This window comes from Hyperolius riggenbachi, chromosome 1 (genome assembly GCF_040937935.1).
Source record: "Hyperolius riggenbachi isolate aHypRig1 chromosome 1, aHypRig1.pri, whole genome shotgun sequence".
In the NCBI taxonomy this organism is placed as follows: Eukaryota; Metazoa; Chordata; class Amphibia; order Anura; family Hyperoliidae; genus Hyperolius; species Hyperolius riggenbachi.
In genome coordinates, this window is record NC_090646.1 from 464,804,195 (window position 1) to 464,824,777 (window position 20,583).

At 40.9% G+C, this 20,583-nt stretch overlaps 1 protein-coding gene across 2 annotated transcripts in view; it reads right to left on the reverse strand.

Annotated features, from left to right (window-relative positions):
* Positions 1–1,052: 1,052 nt before the first annotated feature.
* The window catches only part of SLC8B1 (solute carrier family 8 member B1), a 102,091-nt gene continuing 82,560 nt past the window's right edge, over positions 1,053–20,583 (reverse strand). For both annotated transcript variants that reach the window (XM_068239660.1, XM_068239669.1), the window contains exons 16-18: positions 7,475–7,555; positions 2,900–2,964; positions 1,053–1,781 (exon numbers count right to left, since the gene is read on the reverse strand). In XM_068239660.1, the coding sequence (XP_068095761.1) occupies positions 1,584–1,781; positions 2,900–2,964; positions 7,475–7,555 (344 nt within the window). In that variant the 3' untranslated portion in view covers positions 1,053–1,583. The remainder of the gene's footprint in view (positions 1,782–2,899; positions 2,965–7,474; positions 7,556–20,583) is intronic.

Below are 20,583 nucleotides of genomic sequence, written 5' to 3' on the forward strand. Positions count from 1 at the left end.
AAATACCGGCAAGTTGGGATTCTCAAAATGTTCCGCATGTTTTTTCCGCATGCGGAAAAAGGCGGGATTCATGCGGGAAAATTTCCGCAAAAGTCGGTATTTTCCGCAATAAAAGATCAATTCTCAAAGATGTTCAGGCGCATCATTTCTTCGTTAATTACCGAATTTTTATCACCTACAAGTAGTAGGTGATATATTCCGCATCCCATTGACTTTAATGAAGTGTGGAGGCTTAAGGGCTGTGCTTGGTGGACTTTAACTTTTTTTTTTTAAACACTTTTTCATGCGACCTTTTTACCGCATGATTCCCGCATGAATAATGCCTGTTTCCGCATCTTTTTTCCCGCATGCGGAAAACATGCGGAAAATATTAGTGAATGTGGAAAAAATGCGGAGTTTACCGCCGGCGGGAATATAGCGGTAACATTTTGCGGAAAATTTGGCTCTTTGAGAATAGAGCCCATTGACTGTATCCAAACCGCTACAGAGTATTCTGGGATATGTTTTTTCTGCGTTCCCTTAGAGCTGATACAAATCCTGCAATACATCTGCAGTGTGCCTACTTCTTGCTTTTATGGAAGCAGGTATAGGGTTAACATCCTGTGTTTACCAAAAAGCCCTGGCAGGCAGCAGATACAGCTGAGGGATCACATTACAACTTGTGCTTAGTCACAGATGAGGGTGAATTAGAAAAACTAAACTCTCTAAATACATACAGGGTGCATTTCTATATGTTTCCTTCTGTCCTGTGCAAGAGTTCAGGTCCACTTTAAGATTTCCATCTGCCAAGCAGGGGAATAGAATGTAAATTACATATTTCCCCTCATCATCCATATTTACCTGAAGCACCCTGCGATACTCTAGACCAGGGCCCTGTCCTCCAGTACTATCAACAGTGCATGTTTTGTGGAAATCCACAGAGGTAGTTTATACAGCTCTGCTGAGCCACTAACTACCTCAACCTGTGAATGTTTGTGCACCGTTGGTGGTACTTGAGGACAGTGTTGGGAAGCCCTACTCTAGATGCTGATTCCAACACAAAAGGAACAAAATCAATAAAAGTAACAACTTTATTTAAAAATAAGTCTATAAAATAAAAACTCTCACATAGCATTTCTCTTACATGGTTCAGTTCATAGTCCAAACATTGTTTAGAGGTTATGTGCACTTCAGTGAAAATCAAAAATAACCACCAAAGTCATACAATCATTAGACAGTATATTGTAACATAAAAATAATAAAACTAAACTCCCCCCTTTTCCCTTTTAAATAAACACATTGTAAAACAATTTTGACCCTGTGCTTAAAATTTACAATAAAATAAACCTGAGACAGTGATGCAGCCATTAGACTGAGGAGAATGGTGCAATCATCACATAATATATTAGTCTGCAAGTCCTTTCCTTCCTTTCCAGGTAGTGGAGAAGAAGAGGCACTGCATGCATAAAAGCGCATTTTTATTGTCTGCTGGGTGCATACATCAAGGTAGGCAGTGGGTGTGAATAAAAACTGCTTGGCAGCTGTTTCGCTGTGAGTTGCCGCTTCCTCAGAGGTCTAACACAGCTTTTCTTCCTTTTATAGTGTCAGGAGCCTATTAATTTGATTACTCCAAATTCAGTTAATAATGCAACAACCAGGAAGACAATGTAGATGAAGAATAGGGCAATTCCATAGGCCCGTCGAAGATGGAAGCATTGCACTGGCACAAAGATCAGTGAGAAAACCAAGCTGATTCCAAGACCTCCTGCCAAGATCCACACCAACAGGCCTTCTGTGTCCAGCTGCAGAATAAGTGAAGAGAGATTTAGTATATGCCCATGTATCACACCTTCATTTGCCGTTCCCACAAGAGCTACAATAGTCTTGTTAAAAAAAATAAAATAAAAAAATAGCTTGAGCCTCCATCCACTAACCCCCCCCCCCTCCCCCCCGAAAGAGAAAAGAAAACATTGCAATAAGCTCCATAGATGAAAGTAACAGAAAATGTGCACATGGACCGACCGCTTCAATCATACCATAGAATTAATGAATTGGAGTGTGTGAAAGACTTCCCAATACGTTAATCTGTGCAAGACCTGGATAAAACAAAAGGCGGCCATTAACGATATGATTATTTAGACGATCGATCAGAAACTATCATTCTGGCCCACTATTGGAAGGATAGCAACTATCCAATTCGATCAGATTAATGGAATCGATCCGAAAAACGGATCGATGTGATCAATAGTACTGTCTAAACGGAGATTTGATTGTACAAAGAATCATATCATTAATGGCCACCTTAGAGAACAGATACCTAACTAGTAGGGAATGCCTTATTTTAGGTTCTTATATAATATTGTAAGTTTTCTTTAAGAATATTATTCAAGTCAATGTGGTTAAAGGTCAACTGAAGTGAGTGATATGGAGGCTGCCATATTTATTTCCTTTTAAGCAATGCCAGTTGCCTGGCAGCCCTGCTGATCTATTTGGCTGCAGTAGTGTCTGAATCACACCAGAAACAAGCATGCAGCTAATCTTGTCAGATCTGAAAATAATGTCAGAAACACCTGATCTGCTGCATGCTTTTTCAGGGTCTATGTCTTAAAGTATTAGAGGCAGAGAACCATCAGGACAGCCAGGCAACTGGTATTGCTTAAAAGGAAATAAATATGGTAGCCTCCCCCTCACTTCAGTTGTCCTTTAACATAACTTGGCATAGTTAATATATAATTTTTATTTCAAATCAGTAAAGATGGCATATTGATGGAAGTAACTATTACTTTTCTGGGACAATGATCACAGTAGTCCTCCGTGTAGTGTGTAAGTTGTAGTGGGAGGCCTGCACTTCTCCCCAGGAATTCAAATATAGAGGACAGCAGGAAAATGCAAAAATAAAATAAATAAATAAGAATCTTACCTCTAATACTGTGTTGGATGAGCTCATCTGGAGTAGACAACCAAGACCAACTCCAATTAGCACATCTGAAGTCTGGTCAAGGAAAAAACACACTAACAAGCTAACTAAAACCATTCATTACATTGATTAGCAGTGGTGGTATATCTACTGGGTTAGCCATCAGTTAAAGCAGGAAGTTCAGATTATACCACTCAGAAGAGCACCACTTCTATAAAGTCAGACACAATGACCCATATGCAATTAACTATTTCACCTAAGTTTTATCCTAGGTGATATTTTTGCAACACGCCTTTTACCCCACCAGCAAGCAAATAGTCAAAGTACCTTTTTCACCAAGTTTATGGTACTTTTCTGTTGCAAAGTACTACAAAGTGAATTTAAAATGATATATGCATATGGGCAGGGTCTAGTCCTGGGAAAAGAAGTGAGCGGACTCACTTGGAGAACCCCTGCGGCGCGCCAAAAAATGGGCGTGGTCAAGCACACCGCGAGCGTGGTCATGGGTGGGGCCAAATATACATGACCTTAGCAGTGATGTAAAAGGTCTGCCAAGGAAGTTTGAGCTCTGCCATAGTGTATCCCCCAAAAATAGATGTAATCTGACAGCATTTCACCAAAAAGACACAATCTGGTAGAAGTTCCTCCAAAATACAGATAATATGGAAGTGGTTCCCCAAAATAGACAATGTGGCAGCAGCAGTTCCACCAACATACACATAATTTGGAAGCAGTTCCCCAAAATACGCGAAACCTGGCAGCGGATCACCCAAAATACACGCAACACCCAAAGGACATATAATCTGGCAGTAGTGGTCCCCCAAACATACACAATCTGGCAGCAGTTCCCCAAAGTACGTGAAATCTATCAGCAGCCGTTCCTCTAACATACACATAATCTGGCAGCGGTTCCACAAAAATGCAGATAATCTGACAGCAGTTCCCCCAAAATAGGTACCTCCAGGTAGCCAGGTCTATAGGTGTCCCCAGTATAAGTAGCCATGAGTATAGTAGTCCCCAGTATATATAGCCAGGGGTATATGTGCCCAGTATATATAGCCAGGGGTATATGTGCCCAGTATATATAGCCAGGGGTATATGTGCCCAGTATATGTAGCCAGGGGTATATGTGCCCAGTATATATAGCCAGGGGTATATGTGCCCAGTATATGTAGCCAGGGGTATATGTGCCCAGTATATATAGCCAGGGGTATATGTGCCCAGTATTTATAGCCAGGGGTATATGTGCCCAGTATATGTAGCCAGGGGTATATGTGCCCAGTATATATAGCCAGGGGTATATGTGCCCAGTATATATAGCCAGGGGTATATGTGCCCAGTATATATAGCCAGGGGTATATGTGCCCAGTATATATAGCCAGGGGTATATGTGCCCAGTATATATAGCCAGGGGTATATGTGCCCAGTATATATAGCCAGGGGTATATGTGCCCAGTATATATAGCCAGGGGTATATGTGCCCAGTATATATAGCCAGGGGTATATGTGCCCAGTATATATAGCCAGGGGTATATGTGCCCAGTATATATAGCCAGGGGTATATGTGCCCAGTATATATAGCCAGGGGTATATGTGCCCAGTATATATAGCCAGGGGTATATGTGCCCAGTATATATAGCCAGGGGTATATGTGCCCAGTATATATAGCCAGGGGTATATGTGCCCAGTATATATAGCCAGGGGTATATGTGCCCAGTATATATAGCCAGGGGTATATGTGCCCAGTATATGTAGGCAGGGGTATATGTGCCCAGTATATGTAGCCAGGGGTATATGTCCCCAGTATATGTAGCCAGGGGTATATATGCCCAGTATATGTAGTCAGGGGTAAATATGCCCAGTATATGTAGTCAGGGGTAAATATGCCCAGTATATGTAGGCAGAGGTATATATGCCCAGTATATGTAGCCAGGGGTATATATGCCCAGTATATGTAGGCAGAGGTATATATGCCCAGTATATGTAGCCAGGGGTATATATGCCCAGTATATGTAGCCAGGGGTCTATGTCCCCAGTATATGTAGTCAGGGGTATATATGCCCAGTATATGTAGTCAGGGGTATATATGCCCAGTATATGTAGGCAGAGGTATATATGCCCAGTATATGTAGCCAGGGGTATATGTCCCAAGTATATGTAGTCAGGGGTATATATGACCAGTATATGTAGTCAGGGGTATATATGCCCAGTATATGTAGTCAGGGGTATATATGCCCAGTATATGTAGGCAGAGGTATATATTCCCAGTATATGTAGTCAGGGGTATATATGCCCAGTATATGTAGTCAGGGGTATATATGCCCAGTATATGTAGCCAGGGGTATATATGCCCAGTATATGTAGTCAGGGGTATATATGCCCAGTATATGTAGGCAGAGGTATATATGCCCAGTATATGTAGCCAGGTGTATATGTCCCCAGTATATGTAGCCAGGTGTATATGTGCCCAGTATATGTAGCCAGGGGTATATGTGCCCAGTATATGTAGGCAGGGGGATATGTGCCAAGTATATGTAGCCAGGTGTATATGTGCCCAGTATATGTAGCCAGGGGTATATGTGCCCAGTATATGTAGGCAGGGGGATATGTGCCCAGGTAGCCAGCAGGAAGGGAGCAGCGCAGAGAAGGAGAGCTATGGGGACAGCGGGGATGGGCGGACATCTCCCCCCCGCCCCCATCCCTCACCTTCGTGCTCCCCTTCCTGCCTCTCCCCTCCGGCGTTTTGAAATGTTGGGCGGCGAAAGTGGGCGGAGACTTACCTCGTTCCAGCCGCAAGCGACGCTCCGCTCTGTGTGTGGCTAGTCTGGTCTTCTAGCCGCACACAGAGCGGAGCGTTCCTTGCGGCCGGAAGAAGGCGGAAAGTCTCCGCCCACTTTCGCCGCCGGGCCCAACATTTCAAAATGCCAGAGGGGAGAGGCAGGAAGGGGAACCTGAAGGTGAGGGATGGATGGGGGGAGATGTCCGCCCATCCCCGCTGTCCCCATAGCTCGCCTTCTCTGCGCTGCTCCCCTCCACACAAGCCAGGGTGAACGGCGTCCACTCTGAAGAATAAGTGGGTGGACGCCGTTCACCCGCGTCCACACAGGACTCGACCCCTGCATATGGGCAAATATGGCAGCATGGAGATTGTTTAACAAATCCAGATCAAAGTAATTCAAATACTCCATAGTCAGTCACAAACCTTGGAAAGTCTGACCTGGCAAGAAAGAAAAAATAAATCCAGGATTCACCTGGACCCTAAAGCAGAAATGTAATTGTTGTGAAAACATACCTGAAATAGCAAGAACTGATGACTGAAAGGATTGGTCAGTTTTCAGACCCAATTGACCATCAGGGATGACCTAGAAATGATACTCTGTGATTGATTTCTGGCCGGTACCAGCGTTGAACCTGAATCAACTACAATGAAGAGACATAGGCAGTGTTGTAGTTGATAATCAGATTGATGTTTAGTGAGATCGGGTTTCTTTTATACACAAATTATGATAGTTTGCACAGGCGCTAACTTCTAATGTTCGTATCTGGGCTCTTTATATTCTTGTAAACAAGTACCGTACCTATACTGGAGTATCACTTTCCTAGAGATGACCTTCATTATTTAAACAATTTGTTCACTAACATCACACTGTAGAAAATACTGGGTGTTTGAGCGAGAGGAAGAATATACAGTATTTATTATGATGCCTTGATAAAGATCAGATCATCTCATTTGATTTGAGACTCAACAGAGCCCCCGTGCCTCCTGAAGTTAAGAATTCCCATAGAAGAAAATGGAGGGGGTCAGGTAGGGGTGGAAAAATTAGTAAAAAAAAATAAATTGTAATTAGGCTTTAAACACTGACCTATAAACACAGCAATTATCTGAGTGGTTTAGCTCTGACTGGGGCTATTATGATGGGTTTTTTTGTAACATATGTAAATAATTGGTGTAGGTTTTACTGTATATATGTATAGCACACTTTCTGAAGAAGCCTTTTGGTGAAACATGCCCATGTTAAAGTTTTTGTACAGCACCTAGCACTTTGTTTATACCCACCCATCATTTAGTCAGTTTTGCATGGGGGACTTGACGCCAAGTGTTTGAATTAGACCAATATACCTCTGGTTAATTCATTTTCACTGTCCTTTCGTGCAAACTGCTTACTGTGGGGCTAGCAGTCACAATAGTGTGGGATAGCTACACCTTGCCTCAGCACCTCAGGCTGCGGGTCAAGGGGGATAAGCAAAGACCCCCACACCTGGACTGTGGATATATAACTGACAACCCACACAGTGGAGTAATCAGAACAGGGATACTCCTTTTCTTAACTTTTTAGTGATACAATAAAATTATAAGTTTTATCCATGTACCTATAGGGTAATGTCCTTCTGGACGTCAAGTGTGTATTTAGATTTCCCTGGTACGTTTTTTTCGGTAGTGTCTGCTCATTTTGTTTTAGTTTAACAATATACTTATCAAATATGACACCAGATGTATAGACAAGATGAAAATCGCAATATATTAAACGCCTGAACATCTTGACTTTTTAAGACACTGCAAGTAACATAAAAGGATACTAAATATGATGCCTCCAAAACAAGCAGAGAACGCCATGCGAGGGTAGCCTTGACGAGCCAATGTGAGGTCGGATATAAAGTCTGGAAAAATACAAGAAAGCTGGTCAGTGCAACAGTAAAAAACATGATGTGGTGCAAAAAAAAAAAAAAAAGAAAAAAAATCAGGAGTGTCGAGATTTCCATATGGCGGGATATCATTTTTCCAATAAACTGAACTGTGTATGATCAGATACACATAGACCTAATAATTTCTTTTCCTTAGGTTACAGAAGACAAAGACTTCTTAATGTAGGGTGATTATAGGTTAACATATACATTGATCATTGAGAAAGGCAGAGCATATTTTAATATGGCGATGTAATATTGCCATGCAAGGCTGACTTGTATGTGTCTCTAAAGGAAGGTCAGATGTTGAACAACAGGCAGTCAGCTGATGTGCTATTTGCAATGGGTAATCCCATTCACCTTACTGGGAACAATGATATCAGACCATTCTTTGTTTTAGGTCAAAACACTTGACAAGATAGCAAACAAGAGGAGTCTGAGTGACAATAGTGTGTTTAAAAATGGACTAATATCTGTATACAATGGCTCAAACCTGGCTACATTGAATGTGAAACCAAAACCCATGCAAGGTTTCTATGCAATATTTGTGTTTCCAAAGTCCAGACACAAACACAAGGCTTAGGAAATACCTTTATTTTTCTTATAGCTGGGCAAACCAGTAACAATATGAAAATGTTATTGAAAATGTATACGTGTTAATATGAAGATTCCCTGAATGAATATATCCAGAATGGTATAGAAATGTTATATGGTTACCAGTGTTGTATATTAAACAATAATGTTAGAGATATAAAACCATGCTAACAAAAACAATGTTTTATATAAAGAGATCCATGGTGGTTTTAAGCATGCCAATGATTTTTGGATCAAATCCAATCTATCTTAAATATGGTAGAAAAGGTCACTGTATAATAAATAATAACCAATGATCCCATCCAGATCAGCTATCCATAAGATATGAATTTTTATAACATTGATTTATTCACTGTTGGGTTATAATAAAACATGATTTTTGTTTTTAGTTTGCCAAATATCCCAGTAAGTCTGTGATTAGTTAGCCAACAGCACCTACAAAGGGTGAAAGCCAGTATTACACTTGGGTTAAAGATTAGTCACAGAAAGCTCCCATTGATCACTCCCACTGCCCAGTGATAGGCTAGAAGATTTAATCTCCTGGGCAGGACCATAGGTAGTGAGGGGAATAAGATGAGAGGGGTCATTCAATGAAGGAGAATCAGACCATCAAGAGATCTGAGCAGACCAGGACATAGAGGATTCATGCCATCTGAACACAGCCACGCCTAAGAGGAACACGCCCAGAGGCCATCTTGGTGACTATACTTGAACCCAGTTCTGATTTTCTTGTTAGTTAGACGGCTTATTACAGCGCAGAATATCTGAACATATGATGTATTGATTGAATTTCATTGGTTGATATTTTAAAAAGGGGTGAGCTTTTCCAAAGTTGCAAGTTGGAAACAACTCACCTAAGTTCTACCATATGTTCATTGATAACTGGCTGTTTAACTCAGTCTTGGATAAAAAACTAGACCTTTCAAGCTACCTCCTCTAGATATTTTGATACTTTGCCGCAGCATGTGCAAGCCACACCTAACCAAGTTTTGGACGACTCAATAGACATTTTATTCCAAAATTATATGTATTTTACCCGCCTGCTCTGTGTAGTAACACAGGCCAGCGGAGGTTAAAGTGTAGACAGAGGGAAAATTCCTGTCATTTATAGTTGATTGCATAGCGATTGTGGGGCAACGCCCAGTCGTCAGATCCACTGAGTCATCCTAAATTTGTTATATTGAATGGTATAGCTGACATCAGCCAGTTTATTTTGGATAGCGCATTTTTGATTTTGGACTGCGCAATTTTGATTTTTGATAGCCACCATTTTGTTTTTGATAGCCACCATTTTGTTTTTGATAGCCACCATTTTGTTTTTTATAGCAGCCATTTTGATTTTGATAACAGCCATTTTGTTGTCGTTCAATTCATCCATTTTGTCTCCAGAGACCCTGTGGTAAATTGAGTAACAGGGCCGACGGCCATATTTGATGAGTCATAACTCTGCACTGTATTTGAGTTGACTGCTAATTGGTTTAAGCCTTTTGTATTGGTGAATAAGTATAATAACATTTTGATGTTTTACTGAAATTATTATCCAGCTCATTGCTTATTATAAGAATGACCTTATGAGTTTTGTTTTATATCAAAAGTGCAATATTATATTGTTTTGATATTGTAATATTTATTCGATATTAAATTGATATTTTTATAAATTGGTCCACATTTATTTGCATGTTTAAACCAGTACTGTAAAACCTCGGAAAACAAGCTCACACAGTTAGGCGTATGTTTGTATTTTAACTCCTCCTATTTTCCCAGGAGCGTTACATTTACATTTTTGATTTTATATTTATTTTTAAACAAGTTATACAAACATTGACAAAACGCCCGACATAAGATTGGAGGCCCCAGCGAGATCCGTTTACTTTCCATTACTGGTTTAAACAGTGTAAAAACGTTTTATTGAGCTGGTTTTATTGCATTGGCTATTGAATCATGAGTGCTACAGGTAGTGATTCAGAACTGCATTTGGAACAGACGTTCCGAAAAATTGTGGAATTTATATTTATACAACTAAAACATAATGAGGAAGTAGATGAATGGATAAGCGGAATGAGGAAAAGTATAAAACAGGAAGCTGATCATATATTTCAATCTAAGGGTCTGGTGGATCATTATCTTTCATGTATGACCACAATAACCTCGGATTCCGAACTGAAGAAGAGGTTGTTAGGCGCCCTACCCTCTGTTCTATATGGGTTATTAGAGGTAGATATCCTTGCACAGTCTAGAAAAAAAGAGATTGTACAGTTGAGATCCCAATTGCAAGGAACAGAGGGAGACGTCCAATCATTGAACTCCCAGTTACGGGATGTGGAATCAGATCTTCAAATTATAAGGGCTGATAGAGACCAATTAATGATTAATATTTCAGACAGGGAGGTAGCGATCAAAAGTCTGGAAAGAGACGCCGAACGGAATCGTGAAGCGCATCGCAGACTTAAACAGGATTTTGAAGAACTACAACAGCAGTACTTCAAAATCCAACAGGCAGGTAGACTCGATAGATCATCCAGCCCTTGCCCGCCAATACTCACTCCATATGACCTAAAATGGCAAGGCATGTTGGATCGTATGGAGACGGTATGTAAGACTATGAATACCATAATCGATGACAGTACAAGGGTCCCTAAAGATCAACATTTGGATTCCTCTCCAGAGAGAGATATGCAAATGAGGGCCCCTAGGCATGATGATTCCCATAAAGGTCACGACTCCCTTGCTGATATTGATTCAGATGAATTGGAGGCTGATGAGAGAAAGCGAGAATCCAGCCCTATCCCAAGAAGGGGGAAAGGTACGTATAGGGGGGAGTCAAATAGGGGAAATAATCAGTACCCCCAAGAAAAACAGAGCTCGGCCAGCATCATAAAATTCTTAAACACCGCTGTGCCAAAGTTCACTAAAAAGGGTTCAGCGCAAATAGCATCCCACATGGAGTTGTATGAATCCACTATGGACTCTTTAAATCTGTCTGAAGCAGACAAAATCAGATTTCTCCCATGGGTTTTTGATGACAGATACCGCCACTATTTCACCTCATTTAAGGAGCGAGGTATCATTAGATGGCAAGCAGTTTCACACGAAGTGAAGCTGGAGTTTGGGCCGTATCGCACTATCTCAGAAGCAAAACGAGATGTGTATCGACTTACTTGTCGACCCGATCAGAGCCCCCGAGAATTCCTTTCTGTGCTAAAAAACTCTTACAGTTTGGCATATCGGAATCCTAACTGGGAGTCTCTTGATTTTAAACAGGCATATTACGATGCATTGCCTACCCAAATAAAGTTAAGCATGGCCAATGAGTTAGACTTCGGAAACTCCCTAGAGAAAATGGTTACCTCAGCGACACTGCTGTTCAATATCAGTGGGAGTTCCAACGTAAGTGGGAGGAACACCAGAAAGTACCCAGAGCACAGAGTAGAAGAAACCAAAGTGAAAGCGGACCTAAACCTTGAATCCCAACAGAAGAAAATACCTCCTGCAAAAGTACCTATCCAGCAGGGCCAAAGACAGCAACAAAACCCTAATCAAAACAGGCCCCAACATCCTAAAGGGTCAGATAGGGATAGCTCAGGCTCTGGAAACCAGGACTACCATCCTCGGTTTAATCGCAGGTATCAAGGATACCAGGGTTACCAAGGAAACCAGGGTAGCCAGGGGTACAGAGGTTACCAGGGATATAGAGAACCCCAGGGGTACAGGCGTCCCCAAGGATATAGACGGTGGGATAACCGACCCAGGCAGCAGTGGGAAAGGAGACAGGGCCCACCTAATTCACCTAGGGGTAGATCATCCCCTAACTCACCTAGGAGTGGATCACCCGCAGGGAACAGAAATGATCCCCGGAACCAGAACCCTCGCCGACCTAATAGGTTTGATCAGCTTGTCGATCAAGTGAACAAACTCAGTGACATGATGGGTAAGTTGGCTCAGGGATCTGCAGGAAGACAGCATGAGGATTTTTTAGCTGGGAAGGCAGGGCCCAGCTCTGCCAACTAAAGGAAACTGAGATAAATCACTGCACGGAGATGGATATGGCAGTACTCAATACGGTTAATGAAAATGATGTGCAATGTACCGACCTACCCCAGGTCGAGGAAGGGAAGTCTAATGTGCTTGATATTTCACCACAAATGTGTGATACTATGTCATTTGAGCCAGAGCGTGAAGTACCCTCTGTTCAGATTGTCCCAGTGGTAGAATCCATGGGAACCCAAATGCCTTGCAGGCGGAATCAGGAGGAACAAGTTCCTAATACCCTGACGCTGCAGAGAGATCATTCTCTGAAGCAACAAATGGAAAAACATTCCAATTTTCTTTGCAATCTTGAACAGGTAGATGGCCGGTATTTTATCGATACCCATCTACAAGATGGATGTATCGGACCGATCCCAGGTTTACTGGATACCGGTTCCCAGGTCACTATTCTGTCTTTTAACTATTACCAGCAGATCTTGGATTCATCACAAAGGAAGCCAAGATTAAAAGCCTTTGACGGTGCGCTGATAAGCGTTGGTGGTAATAGTTTACAAGTAAAAGGCACATCCTGGCTGACATACAAGATCGGTAAAAAGATCATTAAACATCCAACTTTGATTGTTGATCTTCCATATGATAGATTGATCATTGGAATCGATTTGCTCAAACGACTAAATTCCATAATTGACTTCATAAATGAAGCAATATGGGCTCAAGTCAATACTCCAATTGATTTTGAGCGCTCCAGCAATGCACAATTGCAACGCAGCTGCCATATGATTGAGGAAAGGCCTAACTCTGTTGAAATCCATTTCCGGAACAGTCAGATACCAGAAGTCACTATCCTGAAAAACGGTAAACCCGAGGAAAATGCTAACACTGCTTTTCACATCATAAATATCCGAAAGGATAAGATTGAAAAGATAGTCCTTGAAGAGGATGTGTTAACTATTTCCTTTAAAGGGGGAAACCAGGAAGTGGCAGGCATAACCAAGCATACACAGGCATTGGTTGAAATCGAGAAAACCAATGACAATGTGCTGGTTCCCGTGCAGGTAAATAATATTGCTCGGGTAAAATATGCCAAGTTGGATCTCAAATCCGAGGCCAGCTACATAAGCCTAGGACTGCTGAAGCAGGTTACAGACCCGCAGGTAATCAAATGTATCTCTACACAGGAATGGATCCACGATCTGGATAACGATAACCAGAGTCATAATGTAATTGCAAAATGCATCTTATCTGTGTCTCTAGGAAACAAATCTGCAAAACATGTCTTCAGTGTGTTAAAGGAACCACAGTACCAAATGTACTTAGGAAACGACATTATTCACCGATTTGCCATACAGGTTGATCTGGTCAATAATGTTCTGTGGTCCAAATTATCCGGAAACCCAGAGGAATTCCAGGATAGAGAACAAGCCCTGAGATGGGGACAGCGAATACCATATGCAGTGGATATCACTGTCGCTGAAAAAGTAAAAATCCCTGAAGGTTGCAAATCATTTCTTTTACCCATTCGAGTAAAGATGGGGCAAAAGATGAGAAATGCAGATGCATTGATTTGTTTATCCAATCGGATGCAACAATTGGGGTTGAAGGTAAAACCAATTCCCCTAATAAATATTCATCAGGAACCATTATATATGGTCATGCAAAACATGAGCCCTCATAGTATCACGTTACAGGAGGATACAATGATTGGCTTAGCCATTGACTCAGAGTATTATACTTTTGGATTCCAAAATGAAGTCATTGGATTAATACCTGATGAATATTTGACAGAAGAACAAATAGTGGACCAACAATATTTCTCAACACCTGAAGGATTGTTCAGCATACACTCTATTTATCCTTTCAATTCTGAGGAAGGTACATGTCATGTCGAGGAAACATCATTGATTTTTAACCATGAAATCAATGAAAGTGAGTATCAAACACTCCAGCAGGGTAAGGATCAAGCATGTTACACCCCAAATGACTTAACTAATAGGCTTGAAGAAGCTTATGAGGTAGGTCAACCTGAGATTTTCCCAGAATTTCAGGAACGGGTAGAAGAACAACTCTCTATAGCTGATGGATGTTCTAATGAATCAGAACGACAGCAGCTAAGGCAACTATTCTGGGATTTCCAGGACATGTTTGCCAAGGACTCTTATGACTGTGGGGAAACTAACCTGCATGTTACGAGAATCCTGACTGATCCAGATGCACCCCCTGTGTTTATCAAACAATATCGACTTCCGCTAGCAGCCTACGAGTCATTATCGGAAATTGTTAAGAACCTGGAAAAGAAAGGTATTAACCGCCCAGTACACAGTTCCTTCAATCATCCAGTACTCGGAGTTCTTAAACCGAATGGTCAGTTCCGTCTATGCTCAGACTTGAGACAACTAAACAAACGTGTCTACATGTCTGGTTGGCCCGTACCATACATTGACCAATGCTTGGCGCAAATCCAAGGGTCTAAAATATTCACAGCCCTTGACTGCGCACAAGGATATTGGACAATTAAAGTGGATGAAAGGGATCAATACAAACTAGCCTTCACATTCGGTAATAGACAATTTGCGTGGACCCGGACGCCTTTCGGATACATCAACGCAGGCCACGAATTTGCTGTGTTTATGCACAAAGCAATGCCTGATGCAGCAGAACGAGGTACACTAACTTATGTCGATGATATCCTTATCAAAAGTACAGTCTTTGAGGAACATATTTCAGAGTTGAGATATGTATTAAATCAACTGAGAGAAGCAGGTGTTAAACTTTCCCTACAGAAAGCTCAATGGTGCCGATCCAAGGTAAATTTCCTGGGACATGAAATTACTGCAGAAGGAATTAATCCACAGAAAAAGAAAGTGGAAGCAATCAAAAATACGAAGTCCCCCACAAATCTCAAGGAACTGAGATCATTCCTGGGGATGATGAATTATTCTCGCAAGTTCATAGATAACTATGCTGAGATTACAAAGCCGCTATTGCAGCTGCTAAAGAAAGGAGTACAATGGGAATGGAATGAGTGCCGTGAACAAGCTGTATCTGAGCTTAAAACAAAACTCATACAGGCCCCATGCCTTGCTTATCCAGAAGGTGGTAAACCCTTCTATGTTGAAACAGGTTTTACCGACAAGAGTGTAAGTGCAGTTCTTTTCCAAAAGCAAGAAAGACTGAATCAAATAATTGCTTATGCCAGTAAATCACTATCACCAGTTGAAATCAAATTTAATAATTGTGAGAAGGCATTATTAGCAACTGTGTGGGCTTTGCAATATTTCAGAAGTTTTATTCAAGGGGAAAAGATCATTGTAGAAACTGCACACCAATCACTACAATATTTGCAAAGTAACCAAATAAAAGAAGGTAACCTGTCAAACAGTAGGATAACGGCATGGACAATGTCCCTAATGGGATGGCCACTGGAAATCAAATATAAACAGGATACTAAAAATCCAGTTGCTCAAGGATTAGCTGAACTCCATGATTGTACTCATGTGGAACATAAAGATGAGCCACCAGAAAACGATTTTCTGGAAGAGCAATCTCTATCTCCATATAAATCCTATGAAGAGGAGTACTGCAAATCACTACCATGTGCATATGTTGACGGCTGTTCTTTTCACACAGAAGGAGATGAAAAGATGCTGGTTGCAGGTATCGGTATCGTATGGAATAATATATTTCCAGAGATATCTGCGGGATACAAAATTGGTCCCAAAAGTAGCCAGGTCGCAGAACTTGCTGCTGTGTATAAAGCTATACAAATGGCTATCGAACATGACCTTAAGGAGTTTGTTTTGATAACAGATTCTGAGTATGTTCGGAACAGTTTTGTGGAATATTTTCCCAGTTGGAAAAGAACTAGCATGACAAGGAGTAACAAAAAGCCAGTCAAACATGGTAAACTGTTCTGTAAAATCGATGAGCTTGTTAATACCCACGGTCTTACCATTTATTGGAAAAAGGTAAGGGGTCATTCAAAACACCCTGGCGCTGATAAAGATGGGAACGATTTAGCAGATTCCCTCGCTAAGAAAGCAGCCATTGATGGTGAGATCTTCGATATCAATGACCTCATGGGAACTATCGAAGTAAATGTCACCACTAGGGGGCAGGCCCAAAAGGAGTCTCAACCCAGTGTGGCAATGTGGTGTCAAGATTCTCCTAATGAGGATCTCATTGCGAGCCAAAAGGGGGATCCCGTTATTGGTTTGTTTTATAAACATATTGGAAGTCCACATGATTATCCCATCACCGTGGAAGACTGCAGTGACAACGAAGAATTACGTATTTTGATGAAAGGTGTGTCACAATTTGCATTACAGGATGGATTGCTAATACGAACCTCGAAAAATGGTATTACGCAGTGGGTAGTACCCGCAGCATATCGGGGTTTGATGTTGCAACATGCTCATGATGCCCCGACAGCTGGTCATCGAGGAGAGAAAATAACGTATGAGTTATTAAGAGACTACGCTTACTGGCCACACATGTTACAGGATGTCAGGACATATTGTCAAGGGTGCTTGGTATGCCCTCAATTCCAGCCACAAGGTCCCACTCACAGGGCACCGCTGATGAAAAGAGGCATAGCTATGCCATGGTCAGACATCCAGATCGATTTTATTGGTCCAGTAACAACGTCCTCAAAAGGAAACCGGTATATGTTAACCGTAACATGCCTGTTCACTAAATGGGTAGAATGTCTACCAAGTAAAACATGCAGTTCCAGTGTGTGCGCATCACTGCTCATTAACCACATATTTTCCCGATTTGGTCTTCCACAGCGCATCGAATCCGATCGCGGAAGTCACTTCACCAGTGAAGTAATGACCAAAATGTGGGAAATCCTAGGGGTAAAACGGAAGCTACACATAGCTTACCGACCAGCCTCTAGTGGTGGAGTGGAGCGTTACAATCAATCCATTGTAAATATCCTAAAAAAATTTGTTAGCGAATCGGGTAAAGACTGGGATGTCAAGCTGCCACTAGTTCTCATGGCTATTAGAGCTACTCCAAGCGCAGCAACCAAACTTTCTCCATTTGAGATGCTCACAGGTAGAAAAATGGTGTTACCCCAGCATTTGCTTTACAAAACCTCAGATCACAACTTGATGAATGCAACTACTGCACATCAATATGTGGAGAACTTACGGAAGCACCTCCAGCATGCCTTTGCATTTGCTCAAAGAAACATCGAAAAAGCCGCAGTCAGTACGAAAACGTACTATGACCTCAAAACCACACAAAAGGAGTATCAGGTTGACGATAAGGTTTATCTGTATAATTTTGCCAGAGACCAGGTAAAGGAAAAGAAATTCCTCCCTTCATGGAAAGGTCCATATCCAATCACTGATAAATTGTCTCCTGTGGTGTATAAGGTTAAGATCCCTAAGGGGGATGACTTTGTTGAAAAATGGGTGCATATTAATCAACTGCGTATATGTCACCCTAGTTCACAATTGCGGAGAATTGAGCAATCTTGAAATGTGTGCTAACAAATTATTTTTCTCCTGACAGGTATACCTAATGATGTGTTAATCTCTACTAGAATCCATATGGACACAAAGATTCCAATCCGGCGCAAAGATGCCCCACCTGATGATTGCCATCCTTTACGCAGTCCTAATCTTGGGGAAGAGTGCCGAGCCAAGTGTGATGCCAGATCCAGCATCCGTGAGGTTACCGGATACAGCGGAGTTCATCATGACCAGATAGATGTTCCTATCCTAGAGGGTCCAGATGAGCCTAAACCCGCGATGTGTCGTTGAATGACGAGCTGATGTATCCGGGGTCCATTTGATGGAGATGCAAGTTGGATATCTGTTGCACACCAGATACTCACAGGAGTGAGTTGTTCAAATCTTGAAGCAGATCCGGAAAATCCTTTTGTTTGAACCAAAGGCCAAAGCAGTTCATCGCTGTTACAATCGCTGTTTGCTACCTTTGCAACAAGAGGAAACCTGTTTGTTTACAGCCGGAGTATCATTTGCCAAGTTTATTTTTCTTGAAGCGTGAAACATGAACTTCAATGTGATGAAGACAATGTTTTAAAGTCCATTTCCCTTTCATACTTGGATTACAAATACAAAACATAAAGCTTCGTTCGCAACGCGTTCCCACAGGAATGAAGAAAACGTAAAACGTTTAATAATCCTTGTTGTTCTTTTGAAATGGTCACACCCTGGAACATTCCAAAAGAAAAGGGGGATGTGTCGAGATTTCCATATGGCGGGATATCATTTTTCCAATAAACTGAACTGTGTATGATCAGATACACATAGACCTAATAATTTCTTTTCCTTAGGTTACAGAAGACAAAGACTTCTTAATGTAGGGTGATTATAGGTTAACATATACATTGATCATTGAGAAAGGCAGAGCATATTTTAATATGGCGATGTAATATTGCCATGCAAGGCTGACTTGTATGTGTCTCTAAAGGAAGGTCAGATGTTGAACAACAGGCAGTCAGCTGATGTGCTATTTGCAATGGGTAATCCCATTCACCTTACTGGGAACAATGATATCAGACCATTCTTTGTTTTAGGTCAAAACACTTGACAAGATAGCAAACAAGAGGAGTCTGAGTGACAATAGTGTGTTTAAAAATGGACTAATATCTGTATACAATGGCTCAAACCTGGCTACATTGAATGTGAAACCAAAACCCATGCAAGGTTTCTATGCAATATTTGTGTTTCCAAAGTCCAGACACAAACACAAGGCTTAGGAAATACCTTTATTTTTCTTATAGCTGGGCAAACCAGTAACAATATGAAAATGTTATTGAAAATGTATACGTGTTAATATGAAGATTCCCTGAATGAATATATCCAGAATGGTATAGAAATGTTATATGGTTACCAGTGTTGTATATTAAACAATAATGTTAGAGATATAAAACCATGCTAACAAAAACAATGTTTTATATAAAGAGATCCATGGTGGTTTTAAGCATGCCAATGATTTTTGGATCAAATCCAATCTATCTTAAATATGGTAGAAAAGGTCACTGTATAATAAATAATAACCAATGATCCCATCCAGATCAGCTATCCATAAGATATGAATTTTTATAACATTGATTTATTCACTGTTGGGTTATAATAAAACATGATTTTTGTTTTTAGTTTGCCAAATATCCCAGTAAGTCTGTGATTAGTTAGCCAACAGCACCTACAAAGGGTGAAAGCCAGTATTACACTTGGGTTAAAGATTAGTCACAGAAAGCTCCCATTGATCACTCCCACTGCCCAGTGATAGGCTAGAAGATTTAATCTCCTGGGCAGGACCATAGGTAGTGAGGGGAATAAGATGAGAGGGGTCATTCAATGAAGGAGAATCAGACCATCAAGAGATCTGAGCAGACCAGGACATAGAGGATTCATGCCATCTGAACACAGCCACGCCTAAGAGGAACACGCCCAGAGGCCATCTTGGTGACTATACTTGAACCCAGTTCTGATTTTCTTGTTAGTTAGACGGCTTATTACAGCGCAGAATATCTGAACATATGATGTATTGATTGAATTTCATTGGTTGATATTTTAAAAAGGGGTGAGCTTTTCCAAAGTTGCAAGTTGGAAACAACTCACCTAAGTTCTACCATATGTTCATTGATAACTGGCTGTTTAACTCAGTCTTGGATAAAAAACTAGACCTTTCAAGCTACCTCCTCTAGATATTTTGATACTTTGCCGCAGCATGTGCAAGCCACACCTAACCAAGTTTTGGACGACTCAATAGACATTTTATTCCAAAATTATATGTATTTTACCCGCCTGCTCTGTGTAGTAACACAGGCCAGCGGAGGTTAAAGTGTAGACAGAGGGAAAATTCCTGTCATTTATAGTTGATTGCATAGCGATTGTGGGGCAACGCCCAGTCGTCAGATCCACTGAGTCATCCTAAATTTGTTATATTGAATGGTATAGCTGACATCAGCCAGTTTATTTTGGATAGCGCATTTTTGATTTTGGACTGCGCAATTTTGATTTTTGATAGCCACCATTTTGTTTTTGATAGCCACCATTTTGTTTTTGATAGCCACCATTTTGTTTTTTATAGCAGCCATTTTGATTTTGATAACAGCCATTTTGTTGTCGTTCAATTCATCCATTTTGTCTCCAGAGACCCTGTGGTAAATTGAGTAACAGGGCCGACGGCCATATTTGATGAGTCATAACTCTGCACTGTATTTGAGTTGACTGCTAATTGGTTTAAGCCTTTTGTATTGGTGAATAAGTATAATAACATTTTGATGTTTTACTGAAATTATTATCCAGCTCATTGCTTATTATAAGAATGACCTTATGAGTTTTGTTTTATATCAAAAGTGCAATATTATATTGTTTTGATATTGTAATATTTATTCGATATTAAATTGATATTTTTATAAATTGGTCCACATTTATTTGCAT